The sequence below is a fragment of the Gopherus flavomarginatus genome, chromosome 12 (assembly GCF_025201925.1).
Source record: "Gopherus flavomarginatus isolate rGopFla2 chromosome 12, rGopFla2.mat.asm, whole genome shotgun sequence".
NCBI lineage: Eukaryota > Metazoa > Chordata > Testudines > Testudinidae > Gopherus > Gopherus flavomarginatus.
In genome coordinates, this window is record NC_066628.1 from 4,145,567 (window position 1) to 4,170,640 (window position 25,074).

At 45.3% G+C, this 25,074-nt stretch overlaps 2 protein-coding genes across 2 annotated transcripts in view; one reads left to right on the forward strand and one right to left on the reverse strand.

Moving 5' to 3' along the window:
- Positions 1-1,011: 1,011 nt before the first annotated feature.
- On the reverse strand, positions 1,012-23,387 carry LOC127032321 (killer cell lectin-like receptor subfamily B member 1B allele C). The gene is made up of 6 exons (XM_050919532.1): positions 23,273-23,387; positions 10,843-10,941; positions 10,287-10,433; positions 5,892-6,046; positions 5,134-5,246; positions 1,012-1,273 (listed from the first exon to the last, which is right to left on the reverse strand). Exons 1-6 carry the CDS (start codon positions 23,355-23,357, stop codon positions 1,150-1,152), a joined length of 723 nt encoding a protein of 240 aa, XP_050775489.1. The 5' UTR covers positions 23,358-23,387; the 3' UTR covers positions 1,012-1,149.
- Positions 1,197-25,074, forward strand: part of LOC127032323 (killer cell lectin-like receptor subfamily B member 1B allele A) — an 81,789-nt gene continuing 57,911 nt past the window's right edge. Inside the window, exon 1 of the mRNA XM_050919534.1 lies at positions 1,197-1,330. The gene's annotated coding sequence lies outside the window, so the exon portion shown is untranslated. The remainder of the gene's footprint in view (positions 1,331-25,074) is intronic.

Genomic DNA, 25,074 nt, shown 5'->3' on the forward strand with positions numbered 1-25,074 from the left:
CCCCTGGCACTGATGGCTACATAATAGTTCACCAAAAGGTGCCATGTGAGAGCCGGTAGCCCACTGGTGGTCATACACACTGCAAGATGTGTGTATGGCTAATAGGTAAGGAACTATGTATCTACAAAAGCAGCAAAGAGTCCTGTGGCACCGTACAGAGGTGCCACAGGACTCTTTGCTGCTTTTACAGATCCAGACTAACACGGCTACCCCTCTGATACTTGATATGTATCTACAGTGACAATAAAAACAAGGAGTACTTGTGGCACCTTAGAGAATAACAAATTTATTTGGGCATAAGCTTTTGTGGGCTAAAACCCACTTCATCGGATGCCTGGAATGGAAAATACAGTAGCAGGTGTGTGTATATATACGCAGTACATGAAAAGATGGGTGTTGTCTTACTAAGTGGGGGGCCAGCGCTGACGAGACAATTCAATTAAAGTAGAATGATGCCCTTAAGGCCTTGCAGTTAAGGCAGGTCACCAGGAGGTGATGTACCTCAAATGTTCTTTTCAGGCAGGTGGTAACTGAAGTTATCTCCTTGTCTAATCAGCTGTGTATTGTGTATACCTGTAGCTGGATGCCTATTTGCATAGTGAATCAGGTTCAAACTGAGAGATTGTTTCATCCTGTAAATATCCTCTTTCGTGGATTTTGCAAACAGCAGGGGGCTGTCCTTTTTAAGAACAAAGACAAGGACTGAATGCACCAGGGGGTTGCTCAGAGGGCTTGAGGGAAGAGTGGGCGTATTGCTACCCTGCAGTTACTGCAGGCCCAGCAGCAAGCATGTGTGGGACCAGTGGAGTTGGGGAGCTTGCCCCTGGCAGGCACAGACAAGGATCCCTCAGGCAAAGGGTAGGTAGTGGTGAGGTGCCTCCCAGCCCTGGATACCCTGGGAAGCAACATAGGGTAGTAACTTACTGCAGGTTTGGGGGAGGTTATAAATTACACCCCAAGACCTCAGCCCAGTGAGAAGGACTGAAGGGAGGAACTGACAGCGAGGGGCACCTGAGTTCCAGCACCTCCCAGGCCTCTGCTCTGCCTCCAACTTAGAGCTCTGCCTAAAACTGCAATCCAGCCCCATGAGCCCAAATGCAGGGGACTGCATGTTACAGAGATGCAAATACAGAGCTTCCACTCCATTGTCTATATCATGGTAGCTTCTTTCTGGCAGATCCATTTGAACTCAGCACCACATGTCTCAGACTGAATCTGGCTGTCTCCTATCCAGCCACAGCTGTTCCCTTCAGCAGAGCCTGAAACTGAGAAGCTGCAGAATTAAAGAGTCAGTGTCATTATGGTCCCTGTAGCAAGGAAGGGCCCAGAGGTGAGTCTTTCCTCCCACTCCCCCTAATGGGAAGCTTGTCTCTGATGTTGTCCTTCATCTCTGTAACTTTCCTGCAAAGCATCAGTCGAGAATGGGAGCTGAGTTAGGGGGTCTCTGGCAAGGAATGGAGGAGGCTGAATCTCAAGGGGTTGGTGACCTGGTACTTTCTTGTAGAAAATGGCCACCCTAAGCTCCCACATCTCGGCTTTCCGTTAAAAACAAAGTCTGAGTCTTAGGGGAGAGAGGAAGCCTGTGCTGTGTGACCTGCGTAACAGATGGCTGCAGGGAGCCTGAGGACTTGTTCAGATGTATGGTTAGGGCTGGGTTCACAAAGCGATTTTAAGAGCTTGGCCACTTTAGACACCTCCATCCCAGAACCACGTCCCCCTGGGGTTCACAAACCCTGGAGGCGACTGAACTGCTCGGTGCCTTAATATTCAGAGTAAAAGTTTCCTAGGTACCTGTATCTTTGTCACTCAGCCCACCTGCTGCTGCCTCCTTCTGCTGCTGGCTACCTAAGCCCCAGGGTGTGATGCGTGAGCCAGCAGCAGACAGGTCTTCCTCTGCCTAATGTGCCTGCAGGCCCCGACCCAGTCAGCATGTTCAAAGGCCACTTACCAGCTTGGGTCCCATAGATGAGCTCCCATAAAATAGCAGGGAGACGCAAACCCAGGGGTTGGGCACTCCCCTGGAAAGTGGGAGACCCCATTTCAAGTCACCCTTTTGCCTGCAGAGGAGAAGGGATTTGAACACAGATCTCCCATCTCTTAGGAGCAGCCTCTAACACTGAGCTAGGGGATAGTTTGAGGGGTGTGTGGTCGCAGGTTTCTCAGTCTCTTGTGTGAATAAATAATTTAAAGAGCGATTGGAGCAGAGGGATTAACTGTCACCTCGGGGCATGATGCAGAGAGATGATTTCTAGCCCCCATCAGTGATGGCTGCTTGGAGCAGCTGGGCCTGGCACCCGCAAGGGCAGATGCAATTCCTGATTTAGTCCCCAGGGGAGCACAGGATCTGCCCCAAGAGGTGAAGGGAGCTGAACTGCCCGGTAACAGTGCCCACAGTGTAATGACATTTAGCCTCCCTGGAGGGGACATAATATCAAACCAGCCCACAACAGTCACATTTCACTTCAGAAAGGGGACCTACACGAGCAGCAGGACACTTGCTGGATGGAAATAGCACAGAGCTGTCACCGGGGTGAAATGCCTCCTAGCAGCACCGAGACTACTTAAAAACACCATCAGAGGCTCAGCCTAAGGGCTTGTCTACACTTACAGCGCCGCAGCCAGGATGCTACCTAAACTGGTGGGAGGGCTTCTCCCATCAGCATCGATAATCCACCTCCCTAACAGGCAGTTGCTGTGTCGACAGGAGAAGCCTCCCCAGCAACATAATGCTGTCTACACGCAGTGTTTAGGTCTGTATAATTGTGTCATTTGGGGTGGATTTTTCCCACCCCTCAGCAGCATAGTTATATCAATGTAAGTCTGTAGTGTAGACCAGGACTAAATGTGTACACGCCGCCCCCCCCCCCCCAAAAAAAAAAGACAGGAGAAAGGCCAAAAAATTGCCACCCTGGCTAAACAGCAGAGTAATGGAGGCCATTAGAGGCAAAAGGCATCCTTTAGAATTTGCCAGACAAATCCTAATCAGGAACATAGGAAGGAGCAAAAACTCCAGCAAGCGAATTGTAAATGTTTAAGGAGGTAGGTCAAGGAAGAGTTTTTAGCAAGTTGTTTCTCAGATGCAAAAAGTGTCCTTTTTCTTTTTTAAGTACATTCGAAGCAGGAAGCCTGCCATACTGACAGTGGTGTGTGCAGTGTAGTTGTAGCTGTGTCGGTCCCAGGATGTCAGAGAGACAAGGTGGGTGAGGTAATATCTTTTACTGGATCAAGTCCATTGACCTAGCTACCGCCTCTCAAGGGGGTGGATTTCCTAAAGAAATCAAACCCACATCCATCACTGTAGGAAAGTGTCCACACTGCAGCGCCGCACTGGGACACTGTAGCACGTGTAGGGCAAGTCTAACCATAAAACGTTGCACCAGTGCAGTTGTGCCGCTGTAGCACTTAAGTGAAGACGCTCCTACATGGCCAGGAGAGCGTCTCCCCTCGGCATAGTTAATTCCCCTCTCTGAGGGGCGGTAGCTCTGTTGACGGGAGAAGCCCTGCCATTAACATAGTGCTGTCTACACAGGGAATTAGGTCAGTGTAACTACATGGCTCAGGGGTGGGGATTTTTTACACCCCCGAGTGACGTAGCTGCACCACAGTATGTTTGTAGCGTAGACCTGGCCGCAGCATAGATGGACTCTTGGGCGCTAAATTCCCCGAGAAGCGGCGGTTGGCATCCTCCCTCTCGTCTTTTCTCCCATTGGCTGGCTTAGGCAGTTCCCCGCCTAGTGCGCTGGCTTTGTGACTCCCATTCTGAGGCACCAATCTCTCCCCATGCATTGTACAGGGAACCCAGGCACCTAACTCAGGCTTTGTGAATCCCAGGGATTTTTTAGGCACCATGACACTCAGCATCCCAACGCACAAGTCCCTTTGTGAATCTAGCCCTTCGGGCGTGGCAGGCTGGGGTGTAAATCTAGCTTGTGCTCACTGGCCATGTGGACAGTCTGACCGCATACTGCAAGTGCCAAAGGGAATTTTTAGTGCACAACAGGAGGGTCCACAGGGCAGTCAGTGTGCACACAGAAAGCTTCTGTGAGGTAGGTTTACATCCCAGCCTGCTGCCCACAAAGTGCTTGTCTAGACAAGCCCCAAGACAGTCTCTCTTAGATGGGGGAGCTGCTCCCCACACCACAGTGGGGTGTTAACGCCGATCTGCATTGATGATCAATTCTGCGGTTCTAACTGAAGGAAGGAGAGGGAGGATCAAATGATAAGGGTCTGCCCAATTGACTGCAGCAGCTCACTGTGACCCCACAAAAGGGTGGTGCCTGAGAGACACCATCACTTTCTGCCCCTCACCCTCCATCTGACACTGGGAGCACAAAGACCGGAGGGAGGACAGAGCCCAGGGGAACCCAGCAGAGCCCAGAGACAGGGCTGTAATAAGACATTTGAGAGCCCTACACACAACCTCTTCGCAGGGTCCCCCTTGCACAGGCAGGAGCAGTGGCCACATTCTTACCAGTGATTACATGTCACTGCCTCCAGCTGCCGGCTCAGAGGAGTTGATGTGTGACAGAAGGAGGATGGTTGAATTCCCTGCTCTACCCGTGCTCTTATGTCACTCTGGGCAAGTCATTTAGGGTGGGATTCACAAAAATACTTAGGCACCTCACTCCCCTTGAAATCAATGAGCGTTAAGCACCTAAATACCTTTGTGAATCCCACTGTTAGTTTCTCTATGCCTCAGTTTCCTCATCTGTAGCATGGGGATAATAGCCCTGCCCTGCCTCACAGGAGTGTGAGAGGATAAATACAGTAAAGGTTATGATGTGTTCAGATACTATGGTAATGGGGGGCCAGATCAGCATTTTAAGCCTTGTCTACACTAGTTTCTGGTGCAGTTATACTGGAAACCCTGTAGTGTGGACACGGCTATATCCGTTGCTAAGTGTTTCTACCACTACAGCTTATGCCAGTGCCCCCGATCAGCATGAGCTACACTGCAATAAGCACAGGCACATTGGTATAACTGCAGCTGCACTAGGGCCTTTGCGGGCACTCCTATGTTAGGAAAATACCCTTAACCAATGTAACTACGCTGGTAAAACGTTTTAACGTCAAGTTATACAATGGAGCTTTTCTCAAACATCTCTCAGACAGTAAACGTCAGGCAGCACTTACAGCATTGGATCTAACGGGGAACCGTCCACCCAGGTCCATTCCCCCTCTGGGGATGTCACGTTAAGTCCAATCCAGGCGTAGCTTGCACCTTGTGTAACATTCTGTATGAACTCCTGTGAGGTGTAAAGCAGAGGGAGTGTGGTGAATATGCTGTAAGATACTGGGATTCCCTGAGCACTCCTGTTTAATACCTGCTCTTGGCTTCAATGGCTTTGCCCAGCTGGAGAACCCCTTGCACCGGAGCTAACTCACCCTTTCCCCTGAGCAGGCGGGGTCCCAGTGCAGGGGTGGGGAAATGCGGCTCTCTTGGCCACATGGTGACATCAGTACTAGTCCTTGGTGTCACAGGATGAGCTGGTCCTTTATATAAGTCCTGGGTTCAGCCTCACCTGTGACTGCGGCCCGAGGTCAGTCTGGCCAGGGTGAGATTTGATGGGGTAGGAGGTTTGTGTGAGCAGCTCTATGCAGAATGACTCTGCTGAGCTCAGACAGGGCTCAGGGGGGCAAAGCCTGCAGGAGCCAGCTGGGCAGTCTGGGGTGGGAAAGCTGTGGGGGTCTTGTTCTGAACGGTATGTTAATCAGCCAGATGCCCCAGAAGGGGAGAAAACACCCCAGTGTGGAGTTTGTTTAACAGGGGGAAAAGGAGAAATGAGGCAGAGGGGTAGAGTCAGGCTGGATAAACCTGCTGCTCTGGGATTGTAACTAGTGACACACGTCTCTCTCCAGCTGGAGTTTAATGAGCCTATATTTTGTGTTACCATCTCCTCCTGGTTCTGGATCACGAGCATGCGAGAGCTCTTCCCTGAGCAGTCGTCACGGCTCCGAGTCCAGTTTTTACGCTCCTTAGACAGCCAGTAGCACTTGTCCCCATGCAGCAGCCAGTCCCTGGGGCAGAGTTTGCACCCGGAGCTCTCTGGAGGGGGAGATGGGAACAGAGGTGTCATTCATTCTGAACATGCAAACTATGGTTGGGTGAAAACTCTTGTTCAACGTTCTTTTTTTTAATGGAAAATGCCATTTTTACCAGAATAAGCTTTTATTGTAGTTGACATTTTTTGATGGGGAGAAGGGACTCAAAATGGAAATAACGATTTTTTTTGTGTGGGAGGGTGGGTAGGGATGGAGGATTTCATTCAGTTTTGGAGGGAAAATAAACATTTACTCTTAACATTTCCCCTCATTGGCAAAGAGGAGGAGGACTTTCACCTTTCTGCTTCCTTCAGAGGACATCAAACTGTCATTTCTTTTCATATTTATCAAGAACTAGATTTACAGTGTAAGAGCTCTAGTTCTAGATATTTCCTAAGTTTCCCCCTACAGCTGTGTAAAAAGCCTTCAGACTCAATGCACTAGTGAGGGCTTTTCTCAGGGTCAGCACTCAAGCAGCCGGCACGCTGTAGGCCAGGGCAGCAAGGGACTGGCAGAGCTGGGAGGCCAGAGAAGAGAGAATTCACTTGAAGTCTTTACACAGAGTTGGTTTCTTACTAAAGATCTGCTCTAACTCAGTCACAAGTTCTGGGTTCTATGCAGGAATCACTGGGTGGGATTGTCCGGATTGGTGCAGTAAAATGTAGTTCCTGGGAATCTGACCATGTCAGATCATACAAGCTGAACACAGACAGACCCAGCCTGTACCCCAATGGGAGACCTCAAGGGAAACTGAGTGTTGAAACAAATCATATTGATGACTGAGATTGAGTTAGGACACCACCTAACAAGGCAGAACTGAACCCAATGCCCCAGTCTGGCAGTAGGGGGCGCTGTGCCACTGCTAGTGCCATGGTTCAGCTGTAGGGTGACCAGAGTTCCAGATAAAATTGGGACCATCCCGATATCTAGGCGTTTGTCCCGCGTCCCAACTGATGTTTGGACAGGATGCAATTCGTCCCGATATTTTGCGGTACTCCATTTGTTTTGTTTTTTTGTTTTTGCTCTGCCGGTGACCCTCCCCCCCCCCCCGGTGTCCCGATATTTTCTTCCTCTTATCTGGTCATCCTATTCAGCTGAGAACTAAAAGCAAGGTCCACTTGGGTTCATTAAGAGCTGCCATACTGGGTCACACCACTGTCTGTATTGCTCAGTATACTGTCTCTTACAAAGGCTCACAGCAGAGCTTCAGGGGTGTGTACAGAACAAGGCAATTATGGAGTGATCCACCTCTCTTCCACTCCCAGCTTCTGGTAGTCAGAGGTTCAGCATCCCTCCAATCCTAGCGTTGTATCCCTGACCATCTTAGCTAATAGCCTTTGATGGATCTATTTCTTTTTTGAACCCAGTTATACTTTTGACCATCACAACATCCCATGACAACGAGTTCCACAGGTTAGTTATGCATTGTGTGAAAAAGTACTTCCTCTCGTTGTATTAAACCTGCTGCCTATTTAATTTCATTGGGTGACCCCTGGTTTTTGTATTGTGGGCAGGGTAAATAACACTTCTCTATTCATTTTTTTCCACACCATTCATGTCCTATCACAGGGGTCGGCAACCTTTCAAAGTGATGTGCCGAGTCTTCATTTATTCACTCTAATTTGAGGTTTCACAAGCCAGTAACACATTTTAACGTTTCTATAAGTCTATAATATAGAACTAAACTATTGTTGTATGTAAAGTAAACAAGGTTTTTAAAATGTTTAGGAAGCTTCATTTAAATTAAATTAAAATGCAGAGTCCCCCGGACTGGTGGCCAGGACCCGAGCAGTGTGAGTGCCACTGAAAATCAGCTCGCGTGCGGCCTTCAGCATCTGTGCCATCGGTTGCCTACCCCATCCTATCATATGCCCCCTTCATTGTCTCTTTTCTAAGTTGAACAGCCCTAATCTTTTTAGTGTTTCCTTGTATGGAAGCTGTTCCCTACCATTGATGATCTTTTTTGCCTTTCTCTGAATCATTTCCAGTTCCACTACATCCTTTTTGAGATGGGGTGACCGAAACTGTACACAGTATTGAAGGTGTGGGTGCACCATGGATTTATATAGAGGCACTATGGAATTTTCTGTCTTATTTTCTATCCCTTTCCAAATAGTCCCTAACATACTGTTAGCTTTTTGACCACTACTGAAGAAGCTTTCATTGAATTATCCACAATGACTGCAAGATCTCTTTTTTCAGGCAGTAACAGCTAATTTAGAACCCATCGGTGTATACGTATAGTTGGGATTATTTTTTTCCAGTGGGCATTACCTTGCACTTATCAATGTTGAATTTCATCTGCCATTTGTTGTCAAGTCACCCAGTTGTGAGGGATCCTCGGGGGACCCCACTATCTACCTCTCTCCACTGTGAAAATGAACCATTTATTCCTACCCTTTGTTTCCTATATTTCACCCAGTTATTGATCCATGACAGGACCTCCCCTCTGATCCCTGGCTACTTACTTATCTTAAGAGCCTTTGGTGAAGGACCTTGTCAAAGGCTTTCAGAAAATCCAAGTGCACTATAGCCCCTGGATCACCCTCATTCATATGCTTGTTGACTCCCTTGAAGAATTCCCTTAGCTTGATTCTTCCCCAACAAATCATATTTATCTATGTATCTGATCATTCTGTTCTTGGTAGAAACTATAGTGAATTTGCCCTTTACTCAAGCCAGGATCACCTCTGGCGCCCTTTTTAAAAACCGGAGTTACATTAGCTACCTTCCAGTCATCTGACTCTTTTTGAATACTGAGGGGTCTTAACCTGTTCAAATTCCAGCCTGGAGTGATTTCAATTTGTCTCCCTAAAACACTTCCTGCAGTTCCAACAGGCTATGGGATTCTTCTTCAGTCATTTCCCTTACACATTGTGTTCTGTGCTGCTGAACAGCTATTGAGTTTCACCCCAGAGGTGGCTGCATTTCAGCAGTGGGGGAAATGATTCCTGTGAGTCCTACAGAGTTTGTAAAACACTTTGTGATCCAACCGCTATAGCAGTTGTATTATTACATTATTGTTAAGATTGTCTGTGCTCTAGCAATGGGAATTACTCTGACCACTAGATGTCACTGCTGCTCTTCTGCATAAACTGCTGAGAATTATGATTTATTGTACTTAAATCGTAAGCTCTTTGGGTCAGGTACTGTCTTTTTATGATTTTTTTTAACATCACCTGGAACAATGGGGCCCTGATCCACAACTGGATCTTTTGACATTGCTGCAATATAAATTAATGATTAGTATTACAGGAGAACAGAGGTCACAAAAATGAATATGGGCCCCATTGTACTAGGTGCTGCACATACCCATAGTAAGACAATCTTTGCCCCAAAGAGCTACCAATGCAAACATGGGATGAGAAACAGGTGGAGATACACAAAGAGGGAACAAGATGACCGGGAGAGTGAAATAAACATATTGGTACAGAAAAAGGCAGTCACAGCATTTACCTATTGGGACTGATGAAAAGAAAAAAGACAGAGGAGCTTGGGGTGTATAGTACATCATTATCACACCTAAAGCATTACAGCATGTTAAAAGAGCGCCCCATCTACTTAAAAGTCACCCTGAACATTGTTTTCCCAGCTGTAGTTATGAGTAGAGTTGATTCACAAAAACTTGCCTTTTTTCAGAATGAAAATCTTCACAGAAAACTTGTTGCATTTGAACTTTTCTAGTTGTTATTGAAATAATCTTCTGCTTCCTGAACACTTTGACTAAAAAATGAAACTTTACTCCCATGGTTAGCCCCTTTTACACTGTCACTTTCACAGTGTTGCCATCTGTCATATTTTTATCTCACGTCTTGTGAAGTTTGGTGTTTTCTTTTAAGCCCCAACTCCTGGAGTCAGGGGATTATGTGAGAATGTCAGTTTCATTAACGAAAGTTTCTGTCCTTCAGAATTGCAAAGAAAAGCTGACAGCAGGCCCCAAGTGCAACCTGAAGGCTCAGAAACCAGAAGGCAAACATAAAGAACCCAAAATGTATAATTTTCCTAAAATAAGCCAATCTCATGATTTTTAGGGCATAACTTGTGGTTTTTGGATGCTTGGGAGTCACAACACTGGAGTAAAGTATATAAAGGGGCCTCAGTATGAATGAGAATCTGTTCCATTGTATTTCAAGCAGACAGTGTCCCTTTAACATGGTGCCTGGATTTTCAATCACAGCGAGAGTGCTGCAAACTCTTCCAGGGAGAGTGACTAATGCCTCTGGGACAGTAGGAGCTGGGGTTACCTGCCAAGCTGCCATTGTGGGGTTCACAAAGAATTGGTTTCAAGCGAGACTGGAAATCCTCTTGGCAGGAGCACTCTGCTTCATTATTCTCCGATGTATTCAGAGCTCCTCTGATCTGTCCTTCACAAGAGACATGCAACTGGGAAACTTCAAAACAGCATCAGCGTCAATGAAAATCATTTCTATTGTAGCTATTTAGGAATTCCAAAAACAATTGTGGAGGATGTAAAATCATCAGTGTAATGTGTCCATCACAGCTGGGGTAGGGATAGAGGAAGAGAAAATCCTATTCACTACTCAATGTTGGTGCATTTCTGCCCTCCACCCACATGTAACAGTGAACCTGTCTTAGTTGGATCACACAAGTTTCATGCATCTAGCTTTTAAATGCACCTTGTTCTGGTAACATTTTGACCTGGCTGGTGATGTAATGCCAAGGATTTCATTCAGAAACAGACTGGAATCAGGAATGGAATATCAGTGGGATTTGGGAATGAGAAGAGAATTAATGGAGCACAATTAAGCCCAAATGGATAAATAGATTGGCACTACTTACCCCAAACTCCCAGTGCTATCACAGCTATTGTCAGGACAATGTTCCCAGCCCATCCGATCCCTACAGCGATGCGATGCCACCGGGGACATGGAGGAGAACCTGTAAGAGGCAATGTTTGGAATAACACCATCAGCCCCTAGCATGAGAAATAACAATGGAATTTGTTCTTCTCTGGAGCCTGTCCTAGCCTCCTTACCTCGGAGTTCCACTCTTCATATAATACTAGGGGCAGCTTTACCAATGGCAGATTCTTTTACCCATTTCTCACAAAAGCACCTTCACATCTTTCCCCCACACTGTCCCTCATGCAGGGATGGCGCTCCCTAAATCATTCTACACAGCCACTGCTCTGCCCTGCTTCAGATCCTTTCTTACATTCCCTCTGTAATGTGACACCCCGAGTAAACTGCCTACTAATAATGGCTAGGCAAAAAACAAACCACGTGAAGCTTCCAAATTGTTAACCAAGCTAATACATATCACCTTGTGTTCCTGTGACTGTCCCCCTTGTCTTCCCTCTCCCCTGTGCCTCCCTTCATGTTCTAAATACACTGGTTGTGTTTTGACCCCATTTAGGCCCCCAATCCTATAGATGCTGTTATGCCAGGAGTCACCAGGTGGTGCTGTTACACGCAGTCATAAATCCTTTTTCTTAATGTGTGAGCACTGGTCAGTCTGTGAAGCAGAATTATATTATTGTTTATTTTGTGGTGTAGTTTCTTTGTGGGGGAGCTGTTGCACCAGCAGGGGAGTTTGCTGTCTGCCTTAATTTTTCTAACTAGAGTCACCTCTTTGGATAGAGTTGCTTCCTGGGAACCAGGTATGGCTTTTGGGCTGAGACTCCTGAAAGAGGGGTTTGTTTGCATGCCAGTTGTGACCATCTCTGTACCAGGACTGCTGTACACAGTGTAAATAAACAAATTACACTAAGAAATATCCAGCCTCCATGTCACTACATTTTACTCGATTGTGAAAACAGGCCAGGCTCCAGTGTCTACTAACGCTAAAAACAGGCTGACAATACTTGTGCCTGCACTTAACTTTAAGCATGTGAGTAGTCCCATTGACTTCAAAAGGACCACTTATATGAGAAAAGCAAAGCACATGTGTAAAGTGTTAGCAGCGTGGGGCCTTGGGTTGTAAATGATTTGGTTGAGAAACCAAATATGCTTGTGCAGTGCCTAGCACAATGAGGCCTCAGTCATGACTACGGCTAAGTTCTAGGTGCTACTGTAATACAAATAATAATAAATCTGTTGATCAGAGGCCAATTCACCTCTGGGACAACCCTGCAAGTCAAAGTTGAAGAAAGAACTAATGATTAGAGGGAGAAGAGAATTAATAACATTTCAAAAGGCGTTCCCAATTTTTTTTATATTAAAATTTTTGCCTAGTTCTGTAGTTAGAAGGAAGACACACACCCCAGATCGGAAAGTTTGCAAATATTTTGTTGAACAATTTTCCCAATTTTATTTCTCAAATTTTGAAATATCAGTGAAATTTCAAAATTCTTAAAATTATAACCATTTTACTAATGAAACCAGTTATTAACTAGATACATTATCAATGCTATTTGACGATATGTCTGCATGGTAAATCTCTTGTGTTGATGAATCAGCACTGTTTGCACAGAAAGGAGTAAGGCAATGGAGAATTAGACTCTACATTAGAGACAGGGCCAACTCCAGCATTTTTGCTGCCCCAAGCAGCCAAAAAAAAAAAGCCACGGCAGCAATTCGGTGGCAGGTCCTTCTCTCCGAGGGGGACTGAGGTACCCGCCGCCGAATTGCCACCAAAAAGCTGGATGTGCCACCCCTTTCTGTTGGCCGCCCCAAGCACCTGCTTGCTGCGCTAATGCCTAGAGCCAGCCCTGATTAGAGGTTACTACTCACCTTGTGCAGTAATTGGGGTTCTTCGAGATGTGTGTCCCAGTTAGTGCTCCACTTTAGATGTTGGGTGTCCCTGCATCTTTGATCGGAGAATTTCAGCAGCAGTGCCCACCTGGGCCGTGCATACACAGTCCCCATCTTGCAGCACCATTGGAGCCTCCTCTAGTGCACATGTGACCTGGCCCCCTCAGTTCCTTCTCTGCCGCAGAGTCTGGAAATTGAGCTCCAAAGTAGAGGGGAGGAGAGTGGGTAATGGAGCACCCACAGGGACACATATCTTGAAGAACCCGTTACTGCACAGGGTGAGTAACCTTCTCTTCTTTTTTGTCCCTGTGAGTGATCCATGGGGGTGACTATAGGGCAGTACCCAACGTTGGACTGAAGGGGCTTTCGGAGTAGTATGGGTGAGTGAAGACAGCACTGTTAGCCCTAGCAGTGCATCTGATCTTGAGCTCTGGGTGATCACACAGTGTTTTGTGAACATATGTTCAGTAGCTCAGATGGCTGCTCTACATATGTCTATGAATGGTAAGTTGTTTAGAAAGTCTACTGAGGTAGCAATAAATCTAGTAGAGTGAATTCTGATCCCAGATGGGGATTGTTAGTTCTTTCGTTGGTAACAGAGATGAGTGCACCCTGAGATCCATTTTTAGAGTCTGTGTGTGGAGATCGTGGCTCCTTTAGAATGTTTGGTAGTGGAGACGAAGAGCCTTGGGGATTTTCTGAAAGGTTTAGTTCTATCAAGATAAAAGCTAGTGCACGTCTGACATTCAGGGTATGTAGTACTGAGTCCTGTTTGCTCTTGTGAGGTTTGTGAAAAAATACAGGAAGATGGATTGATTGATATGAAAGGATGAAGATATTTTAGGTATGACCACTCGGAGGTGGTCTTATGGTGACCATGTCCTTGGGAATAAAAGGCATAAGGTGGGTGACACACGAGAGCCCCTAACTCACCCATGCCATGGGCTGATGTAATAGTGACTAAAAATACTTCCTTTGTTGATAGATGTATCAGAGAGCATGTCACTAAGGGTTCCAATGGGGCCCCATTGAGGCAGCATAGTACCATATTCAAGTTTCACGGCAGCGTGGGAGCATATAATTCAGGATAAGCGCTCTAAATGCCTGTAAGGAAGCGTTTGGTAATCGGGTGTGCAAACATTGACATCCCATCAACCTTGTGATGGAAGGCATTAATAGCCATCAGATGTACCTTGATCAAACTAGTGGATAGTCCTAAGTTTTTTAGCTCCAAGATGTAGCTCCAAAATCAATGGTAGAGGTGAGGAAACCAAAGTGTCTTGCTTTACTTGGCACTATATGGCGAACCTCTTCCATTTTTGAAGGTAATTCTTGTGCATGGTTGACCTCCTACTGTTTAGTAATACATGTTTAACCTGTTCCGAACAGGCTAGTTCCTCATGATCGAACCATGTAGGAGCCATGCCCGCAGGTGAAATCTCTCCAGGTGTGCATGGTAGACCTGTCTTTCCTCTTGTGATAGACGGTCCGGTTAGAGTGGGAGAGTGTGTGGAATACATAGCAACATCTGTATCAGGTAAGATTACCGAGTCTGTCTGGGCCATGTTGCGGCTATCAGTATGACTCTCACTTTGTCCATACGTATCTTGTTTATCACTGTCTATAGCAGTGGTATCACTGGGAACATGTATTGAAGTGGTGCTTCCCATCTGAGAAGGAAGGCATCCCTCAGTGATTGGGGTTCCCAGACCTGCTCTCGAGCAGAATTGTGGGCACCTGTAGTTCTGTGATGTCGGAAAGAGGTCCATAGATGGGTGGCCCCATTATTGAAATATGTTCTGCAGGACCATGTTGTTTAGTTCCCATTCATGATTGTGAGAAAATTCTCTGCTTAATGTGTCTGCTGTAGTATTCTGACAAGATGGAAGATAGGAGGCTTAGATGTTGATATTGTGTTGGATGCACTAATTCCACAATTTCATGGCTTCTGTGCATAGGGAGTAGGATCTGGTATTATCTGGTGCTGGTATTATCATTGCTAGTGTGACAGCCTGAACAGTTGGACCCTCACAAATTTGTTGTGCTTTCTAGGACTCACTTGTGGGTAGTGATGGAAGATCACGTTGAATAAAAGGGAGTCAGACAGTCGCCAAAATGGAAGATGGATGATGTCATCAGCACTATAGAGTGAGCAAGATTGTTAAGACCCTTGACCAAGCCCTCAAAATTGTTGCTTGGAGGAGGAATATTGAGACGCTGATGAAGGTGGTCGGCATCTCTGTGGTCTCTGCCTTTGTGGTTCGTGCTGCCATCGATGCTGGATATATGAGGCATACTTGTTGCATTGGTAGGGCTGGTATCTGTTTTGTCTACTCTTTGTGGCAGGTGTATAAATTCCCAAAGTTCTGAGGGTCGTTTGTGAGTCTGTCATCATGTGGAGGACTTTGTCCATGTTGGCGCTGAAGAGTTTTCTGGCAGTCAAACGGGAGGTCCTCCACCATGGACCGTATTGCCCTGGTAAATCCCAAGGAATGCAGCCAGAAAGCCCGGTGCTTGTCTACCATGGTGGCCATAATAGATCTTGCTGCTGTGTCAGCCATGTCTAAAGATGCCTGTAAGGCAGTTTTGGCCACAAACTGGCCTTTGGACATGAAAGCTTTAAATTGTTCCCTTTTGTCCTTCAGAATATCATTAATAAATTAATAAATCCATTAATTTTGCATAAGTGTGGCAATCATATTTGTTAGTAATACCACATAGTTGGCAACACAGAATTGTAGGGGTGAAGAATAGACCTTGCGGCCAAAAAGGTCTAGCCATTTCCAGCCTTTGTCAGTGGGTGTGTACCTGTACTATTGCTGTCTACCTCACCGGTTGATGGCACTGACAATGAGCGAATTTGGTACAGGATGGGAAAAAGGGAAGTCCATATCTTGGAGGGGACATAATATTTTCTGTCAGCCCTCTTGCAGGTGGGTGGTATGTTGACTGGGGTGTGACAACTGTTTTGGCTGGCTCCATTAGCGCATCATTAATCGGGAGCGCTATTTTGGAAGCTGAGGAGGCTTGTAGGATGTCCATCAGTTTATGTTGGGTCTCCTGGACCTCCTCAAAAGGGATCTCTAACCTGTCGACCACTCCTTTAAAAAGTTCTTGAAATTGCTTAAAGTTGGCAGCACTGTAGGTGGTGGAGGTATTATGGTCTCGTCAGGGGAAGAGAAGGAGTTATTAGCATGTGACGTGATATCTTGCTCTATGCTCTCCTCCTGTTCTGCGACAATTTCCTTGTGGGGCTCTGACATTACAGGCACTGAGGGTGGCGGCGGCAATCTGATCTCCTCCTTATAAGGACTAGGGGGCCTGCTGTAATGCCTTCTGTAGGAAGCCATGGGGTTCCAATATGGCCATTGTGTGAGGAGTGGTACAGGTGGGACTGAGCCGGAGAGTGCCTCTTTTTGGACAATTCCTTCTGAGGAGAAGTCGCTGCTCGTTTCCTCATTGATATTTCTTTTTTTTTTTAGGAATGAGCCTTCCTCCGAGAAGAGGGTGAGGTCTCTGGAGATCTTTGTCCAGAGGGAATCTGCTGGCTGGGGTCTGAAGCCAGTCACAGAGATGTCTCCATTTAAGATGAGTTTGAGGCGTGGATCCCTGTCCCTCCAAGCTCAAGACTTTAGGTTGCTGCAGTGAGCACATTTCTGAGGGATGTGCAACTCACCCAAGCAGCAGACACACTGTGAGTATCTGCACAACACTAGCATGATGTCTCGACATGAAAGGCAGCACTTAAAGTCAATGAACCAGGCATAACTGAAAAGATGGTGGTTCACTGCAGAGGTGAACTTAACTAGTCAATGAAAAATAAAAGGTTTTATTTTTTTAAACTAGGAAGAAAAATGAGGAAAGGGTAAGTAACTGAACTGATAAAATGAAACTATGCTAACTAAACAATTTAAACACTAAATGAGCTAACTTCATGACACTGCTGGGAGTGTCATGTCAGGCCGAGGATGGTTGAGAAGAAACTGAGGGGATCAGGTCAGATGCATGCTAAAGGAGGCACCAGTGGTGCTGCAAGACAGGGGCTGCATGTGCACAACCTGGACTGACCTAGCTGCTGAAATTCTCCAATCAAAGGCACAGAGACGTACCAACACCTAAAGTGGAACACCCACAGGGACATCAGTCAAAGAAGAACAATCAGTGTAGACAATGAGTTTGCCCATATGTCAGTGACGGCATACATTAAATACAATGCATATGGCTGGTTAAATTTTCCATCTAAACTGTTTTTCAATAGAAAATTGGATTTGGGACTCAATTCTTTTTGTTAAACATGGTTGCTGTCTGTAGAAAATTGTGTTTGTTTTTTTTCCTTGGTCAAAAAATTCTATATCCTCAAAATGAAGAATTTTGATTCTGAAATGCCACCCACTGTGGTGTCTTATAGAATTGTAGTTTGAGTGCCTTTTTCGCCCATTCTCCTCTGTGGGCTGCAGGACCATCCAGAGGGGATACCAAAAAGGGCAGTTTGCCCTCAGCCTCTCAGATGAGGGTGTCCCCAAACCCATGGAACAATAGGGTTATTGGATGAAATATGGAAGGTGGGGAGTCTCAGTTTCAGATTTTGCCCGAGGCCCCCCAAAACCTCTGTGCAGCCCTGATGAAGTCTGTCTGGGGAGCCTGGTCCATCTTTCTTGATGCATCGTGGCCATGTGAGTGTTGTTGTGATAACTGGGCCTACAAATTTCCCCTAATTGTGAGAAGTGAGTGAAAGTTCATTACATGTCACAATAACCTATAGTAATAAATGTTGATAGGAAAAGGTGCACAAGGGAGATGGAAAAACTGAACTAATCCACACAAACTGATATTAGTCAAGGCTCGTGTTAAGATCGTGCTTGATAAAGAAGAGGAATGTGGGACTGGAAATTAGTGAATCAACCTTGGTGTGTCAGAAAGTGGGCTTAATTGGTGAATAAAATAACGAGGGGATGGGCTATTCCACCCATCACTCCTTTTCGGGATCCTTAAAAGAAGATTTTGGGAAGAAAAAAATCAAGAAAAAACCAAGGAAAAGAAGCTGTCTGCCAGCAACTGCTGAGGCAAGCATTACCATCATGGCTGCCGCCCCTACCGTCTCCTGGGATCCTGGGATTCATTGCTACACCATTGGGCCTTCGTCATCCTGATCTTGAAAGATGTCTTGACCAGCCTAGGCCAGAGAGAGGAGCCCAGATGACACAGTTACCTCCACCTGCTCTGGCTAAATTCCAAACACCGCCTGGGATGTAAGACTTTGTGTCCTTCTCCCCCCACTCCACCCGCACAAATGTTCTTTTTATCTCCACCTTTTTTCTTTTCTTTCCTATCCCTTTCTTTTGCCCTCTGTGTGATAAGAGCCTGGCTTAGGTGGCCAAGACTGTACGTTTTGCAACACTGCTGACCAGAAAAAGACAACTAGTCATAATGTCCTAAACAGCCCGATGCTGGTACAAGGACTCTGAGCAGTTGATAAGATTGTGTGCACTGCTTGTGTTTCTGCAGCAGTGAGGTTACAACTAAGAGTTAACAGCAGAAACAGAAGTTGCATTTTCTGTCTTTGCTGTTCTTTTCTCTCCCCTTTTGTTTGTCTGGTTTTCTCTTTTAGAGAATCAGGATCAGACTTGAAACAGCAACAGCTCCAGCCCATCTCTATTAACCTTTTCTCTTTTCTCTAAAAAGGACAGTTATTACCATCTTTAATACAATAAAGACTGTCAAATAGGAGTTTTCTTCTCTCCAGATAGAGAGAAAGGAAATAAGGAATGGTGTTAAAATGAAAGCCTTTTTTAATACTTTATAGTTCAAATGCTTCAACTGCTTTTCTTTGTTTTTTGGTATCTTTAATAAAAGGTTAAAAGGATTTTTAATGGTGTATTTGCCATGGTCTAAGCAAGCTGAGGTACTTGTATGTCAAACCCTTAATCTTGTTTAACGCTGTTCAATGCATCTGATGAAGTGGGTATTCACCCACGAAAGCTCATGCTCCAAAACGTCTGTTAGTCTATAAGGTGCCACAGGATTCTTTGCTGCTTTTACAGATCCTGACTAACACGGCTACCCCTCTGATGCTGTTCAATGCTACACAGTGACGGGAGTTTGTTAACACCTTTGACTTTTTGGGCCCATTTATTCCATCAAAATGAACACAACGGTGCCATAAATGGACTGCCCCTCCCCGGCCAAGAGGGGAGACCATGATGCATCATGGGAGATGTATTCCAAACAGGGAGTCCAGCCCATGAAGGAAAACGGAGACATGAGGCACTCCAATTACAAATCCCATGAGACACCTTGGCAGCATTTCAGAACTGAACTATTTCAGTTGTCAGATGAACTATTTCAGTTATACTTTTTTTTTTTTGCCAAAAAGTAAAACATTTCTGTGGGGTTAGGGGGAGGAAAACACCCTCCAACAACCTCTAAATGGATTTGTACAGATGATACTCAGGGAATTTGCCCTGCAGAACGTGTGTCGGTGGTGATAGTACATGAAATGGAAACAGGCCAGCTGGGGCCTTAGATTTTCAAGTAATTGATAGGTTCATAGATTTTTAAGGCCAGAAAGGACCATGATGATCACCTAGTCTGGCCTCCAGCATCAGACCAACCAGAGATTTTAATACATTTTACATTGTTTTTCACAAAGCTGTTGTCTTATTTGATTGTTCATTTTTGTATTCAGTCTTCAATGAAATCGACTAGCTAGTATTTGGTATCCACTTGAACTCCATACCTGTGGATTATCATTTCCCTAATTACTATGGCTGTAACTTTCAAAGGAGCCTAGTGGCATTTCAGTGGTGACTGAAACCCCTAAGGCTTCTTTGAAAATCCCAGCCAAAATAGTTTGATGATTTGCCATTTTCCTGAGAATTGTACTGTGAAATGAAGATAGTGACCCAAAGCCTATTCTCAGTCACCCAGGTGTACACTAAATGCAGAGACATTCCATTAAGGCAATGTTTCTCAGCCTGGGGGATGGGTTTAGGGGTGTTGCAAGTCCAGGGCTGGTGTTAGGGGGTGGCAAGCGTAAGGCAACTGCTCGGGGTCCCACACCACAGAGGGTCCTATGAAGCTAAAGTACATACTTCAGCCCCAAGCAGCGGGGCTTGGGTCTCAGCTTTGGCTTCCCTGGAGCCTGAGCCCCACGACGTGGGGCCAAATCATGTAACTTAGCTTTGCAGGGTCCCCTGTGGTGTGAGGCCCTGGGCAACTGCCCTGTGTGCCACCTCCTAACGCCGGCCCTGAGTATTATGAATAATTTACTTAATAATATTTAAGGTAAGAGATCGCAATTTTTTCAAGTCTTGGTATGGGATCACAATTTTTTTTTTAAGTCCAAAGGGGGTTTCCAGCACAAAAAGATTGAGAAACACTGGACTAAGGTAACATCCAAATTTACACAGAAGTGACAGTGCCGTTACAATGGCTCAGCGTCTTAATTTTCATCAGTGATTTTTTTGTAAACAGAAACATCATTAAACCATACTCACACTACATTTTCAAACCACGTTCTCTAGGAAAAGGGTTAGAAACTACCTTTTTGCTACAGATGAAGCTCATGACACTCTTAAGGCTACTCGCAGAGTTTATAACCACTACAGAAGACTTACATTTCTTCCTGTTGTAACCACTCTTAATTCTGAATCAGTTCAAAAATTGCATCCTTCTGTTCATAAAAGTGGATCTTTATGTGAGGATTCTCACAGACATCTAATTCAGATCACTACTTTTAAATTTACAGAACTAATTGTTCTGGAATTATAAGTGGAAAAAAACAATGGAAATAATTTCTGAAAAGTGAAAAATTATTGTCTGATATATATGTACCATCAGAATGAGACCCCTGCTCCTAACTAGAACCTCTTAGCACCATCATCTGGCAAATTTCATATTAATTAATGCTGGGGGTGGTTATGTTTTCTGTCTTCATTTTAAAATGGCTTGTTGAATTTACTTTAAAATTTCTCAGGAAAATTATCTTGTAGCTTCAGACTAACATAAATTATTTCAGGCTAAAAGCAGAGGGGGGTTTAGGAACAGAAAGTGGGAAAGTCAAGATCTTCTGTATATTGGAACCTATCTTCCAATTTTAACTACAGTATGAAGTCAATTCTGTGACTTCATGATTCTACTAACAACTTATGAGAGAAGGTAATTTTAATTTCAGCATTAGACCCTGATCCTGCAAAGATTTCAGCAGAGGTGTAATTTTAAACATATGAGTGATTGCTTCAGTGGAATGACTCATTTGAGTAAAGTTAAATGCGTGCATAAGTGTCTGCAGGTTCAGGCCTTGGGACGACCCATAGCACAAACCTCTACACCCTGGCTGCAAGCATTTGGAGCATCAGGCCCTTAGTAGTAAGACAGGAAATACATTATCACCAAGGGTTGGGGTGGATTCTTCATCACTAACAATTTCAGAATCAAGATTGGATGTTTTTTCTAAAAGATACTCTAGGAATTATTTTGGGGAAATTCTACAACCTGTATTATAGAGGGCATCAGACTAGATGATCACTGTGGTCCCTTCTGGCCTTGGACTCTGTGAATTAAGGCCCCACTCCTGCACTTGGATCCATGTGAGTGGACCCTTGTGCCTATTGACTTCAATGGGATTCTGTACAAGTGAGAATGAAGGTCTGCCCATAAGGATCAGATCACAGGATTGAAGCCTAGGTTTCCAGTCATTAACATAGTGTCAGTCTTCCTCTTAACGAAATTATATAGCTGCAGCTAGAGAAACAATTTAAAAAACAAATTCAGTTCTTGGATACACTTGCGTAAATTTGGAGTAACTTCACTGAATTCTATGGCATCATTCTGGATTTACACTGAAGTAACAAGCAGAATCTAAGTCCTATAATATTTTTCATGAGTAGATCAGGTCCTGTCTGAAAATAATATCAAAAGATGCATGGATACAATTTCATGACAGTTCACAACAAGAATTAAATTTGACTAGACAGCCACATATTATGCTAAGCTCTACTGTGGTATTTATAGATACCAAAGCAAGATCTGTTGAAAAATATCAACTGTTAATAAAATTGTATCAGGTATTTCTGTAAGAAACGGTTTCAGAAGATGTACAATAATTCAGTTATGTTCACAAGGTCTAAGTGTACAGCAATAATTTTTTTTAAATGTACAATATATTTGTAGCTATACTTAGAGGAAAACTTATGAGATAAAGGAAGCCAGAATCATTGGCAATATTCAAGTATAATTGAAGGTAGTAAACATATAATATGTTTGACTATAGCATGTTAAACTAGATATACAGCTTAATTAATATTTGAGCTATTAGAGTGGGATTCTTAGAAACATCTAAATCACTTAGGCACTTTTGAAAATTTTACTCTTCATGTAAATCTGTAACCTAACTGTGCTTATGGAAAATACACCCTAAAAATAGCTATTTAATATTTACATTATTTTTTCCCCAAACAGCCTCCAAAGTATTAAGATTTTTAACTAGTTTAATATCATTTTTCAGGGGAATCACAAATAATTTATGATACTCGGTTTACATCCTTTAAGTTAAATTGTAACACATGGTTCCTTGTATTTTAAATATTCCTAAAACACTGATAACTCTTCATTGTTCTCAGCTCTGCCACTGTCTTCTCCTTGACAGTCTCTCCTGACTCTCCACGCTTCAATGGAGCTCAGTGCAATAACTTGCTGTCTCTCCTGCACTCAGAAACAGAACACGTCATCTTCTGTCCTTGGAAAGCTTTCCTGGTTTTGTGTCCATTTCAGCATCCAGTGGAAGAAAACTCTTCATTATCTCTATCATTCCCTCCCTGCTCCCCTTTGGCAAGGTTCTTCTCCGGTCCCATTCCTCAGATACCAGGCTTCCCTCTCTCTACTTACATCGCTCACCCACCTCGACACCCCCCAGTACCTACCATCTGCCAGTCTCCATGACCCTCTGCACATAATTGGCTCCCTACCTAATTTCACGTCCACCTCTTCTCTCAGAAGTGTGTGGATTTTAACTTTCTCTCTAACAAAACAATTAAATTCTATTCTATGAGTCTCCCCACATTCCTTGTACTTTGTCATGCTTTCTCAGACTTACCCAATGTACTGCTCTCTGCCCCCCAATTATAACCCACTATACTATGTAGTGTTACCTCAATAGTTTACTGGTATGCCCCAAATATGTATGTATGTCATACAAAGTACAGCTATATTGCATTGCACATGTATTTGCATGTTTAGACTGTCGGAGGCTATGAAGTTTTCTGTGACACGCTGTACTAACAAACTAAAGTGCACTATATTACCTTAATGGAATTAAGTTGCCAAATGCTGAGAGTGGTAAAGAATTTCATATTAGCTAAGTCCCACCACACATAAAGCACAGAGCTGCTCCTTGGCTCTGGACGCAGTTTCTCTAAGCTGTCTCTGCTGTAAGCCAAACAAAAAATATCTGAGAAAAATGGAATCCTAACCAAAGACTAACAACCTTGATGCAAAAATAAGAAACTAAATCCACTTACTGAGGTGCTGAGATCGTTGTGGTGGCCTTGAAGAGGAACTGGCTCCAGGAATTTTTAAATCAGCATAAATTATTTCTCCAGCCATGGCAAGTACAGAGGAAGGTGTGAGCGTACAGGAGAGGATCTGTGTCTAAGAGCAGTTTTCTGCGTATGTCTGCCCTCTTCTGAGCAGTAACATATCTCTATTCTGTTCTATGCAGGCTCTTACACCACACTCATCGTCATAGTATCTGTGAGACGTCTAGTAATGCATTAAGCAATGTGACTAACATATGTTACATGTTTGCTCTTCTTCGATTGCTCATGTGCATTGCACAGTAGGTGTGCATGCTCGCCAGGTTTACCAGGGCTGGAAGTTTTTCCCCTAGCAGTACCCATAGGGGAGCGTCCCTAGTGACCCCGGAGTGGTGCCACCATGGCATGGTTATAAGGGGCACCATGTGCTCCTCCCACCCTCAGTTCCTTCTTGCCGCCAGTGAAGGTGCATCGGAACTGCTCTGCTCCAGCCTTGCTGTAGATTCCCCCTTGGACTTTGTTAGTTCGTATCTAGTAGTACCTGTAGTCGAAGTATTTTTCAGTTAGTTTAGAGTTAGTTAGTGTGCCCAGGTCGGGGCATGCCACGTGCCCCAGGCTTTAAGTCGTGTGACACTTGCAAGTGGCCAGTGCCAGTGAGCGATCCACACGTGGACTGTTTACACTGTCTGGGAAAGACCCATCTCAGTGATCACTGTAAGATTTGCAGATCCTTCAAGCCTCAGACCAATAGGGAGCGGGACATTTGGCTCCAAGCCATTGTGCTGCTGTGAGTCGGCGCCAAGCACCGCGACATCGGTGTGCGCCGATCCTACAGTGCCCTCCACCAGCCGGCACTGCTCCCTGTCCACAGGGCACTCCAAGAAGGCTAAGAAGAGGTCTTCTCCACTGAGACACTGGAGCAAGACCAGGGGAGAGGCTAGACCAGCTCTGACCAGTTCTCGGACCCCATTGGCCTCCCAGCCTCCATCTCAAGTTGAGCGGAGTAGCCCAATCCTCTCTGAGTCTGCCTCCCTGGACATTCAGATGCCCTCCACGCTGGATGCCTCGCAGGCAGCCTGGGACATTATGTGTCTGCCAGTACCAGCGGCACCACCACCATTGGCTCCCTGGTCCAGAGGCAAGCCACTGCTTGGATCCCCACAATTGCTACTGGACAGTACTGGTACTGGTCTAGGGAAGGTTCTTGATGCCATTCCCCACTCAGTGACCATCCCATGTGCAGTCCATGCTGGTCACCGTCGACCCCCACCAGGCTGTCTGGCTGGATACCGACTGGCAGGGGTTCCAGGCATCACTCCACCTCAAGGAACCGTAGACCTCAAGAGAAGAGCGTGTCCCATTGACACCAGGACAGTCGGCACTAGAGGTTCTCATCTCTGAGAGGCTACTGTAGCCCATCATGATACAGGCATCAACGCTGTTCCCGTTCTTCATCTTGCTTGAGGTCCCCACTGTGGCACGGCTCCTGCAGTACCAGGCATCAGTCGCCGGCACCTCACCATCACGGATCTGCCTGTTGGAGCCAATCGCGGAGCAGCTGCTAACAGCGGTACTCCCACTCCTCCACACTCAGATCACGGTCTTGGGATCGGCATCATTCCCACAGTGGCACCAGACTCCTTGGCCAGCATCGTGGTACCAATGGGGCCAGTGGCTCCCGATGCAGCCCCCAGTAATGGCTCTCTCACTTGCTGGAGCCTCAGAGAGACCCTCAGCCTCCCTATCTCAGCCTTCCAGGAAGAAGTCAGTGGGGAATTCATCCCCAG

Coding starts and splice junctions, on each gene's coding strand:
- LOC127032321 (XM_050919532.1), bottom strand. CDS start 23,357: ATGGCTGGAGAAATAATTTATGCTGATTTAAAAATTCCTGGAGCCAGT. Junction 10,942..23,272: donor ACAACGATCTCAGCACCTCA/GTAAGTGGATTT, acceptor TGCCTCTTACAG/GTTCTCCTCCATGTCCCCGG. Junction 10,434..10,842: donor GATAGCACTGGGAGTTTGGG/GTAAGTAGTGCC, acceptor GCTGTTTTGAAG/TTTCCCAGTTGCATGTCTCT.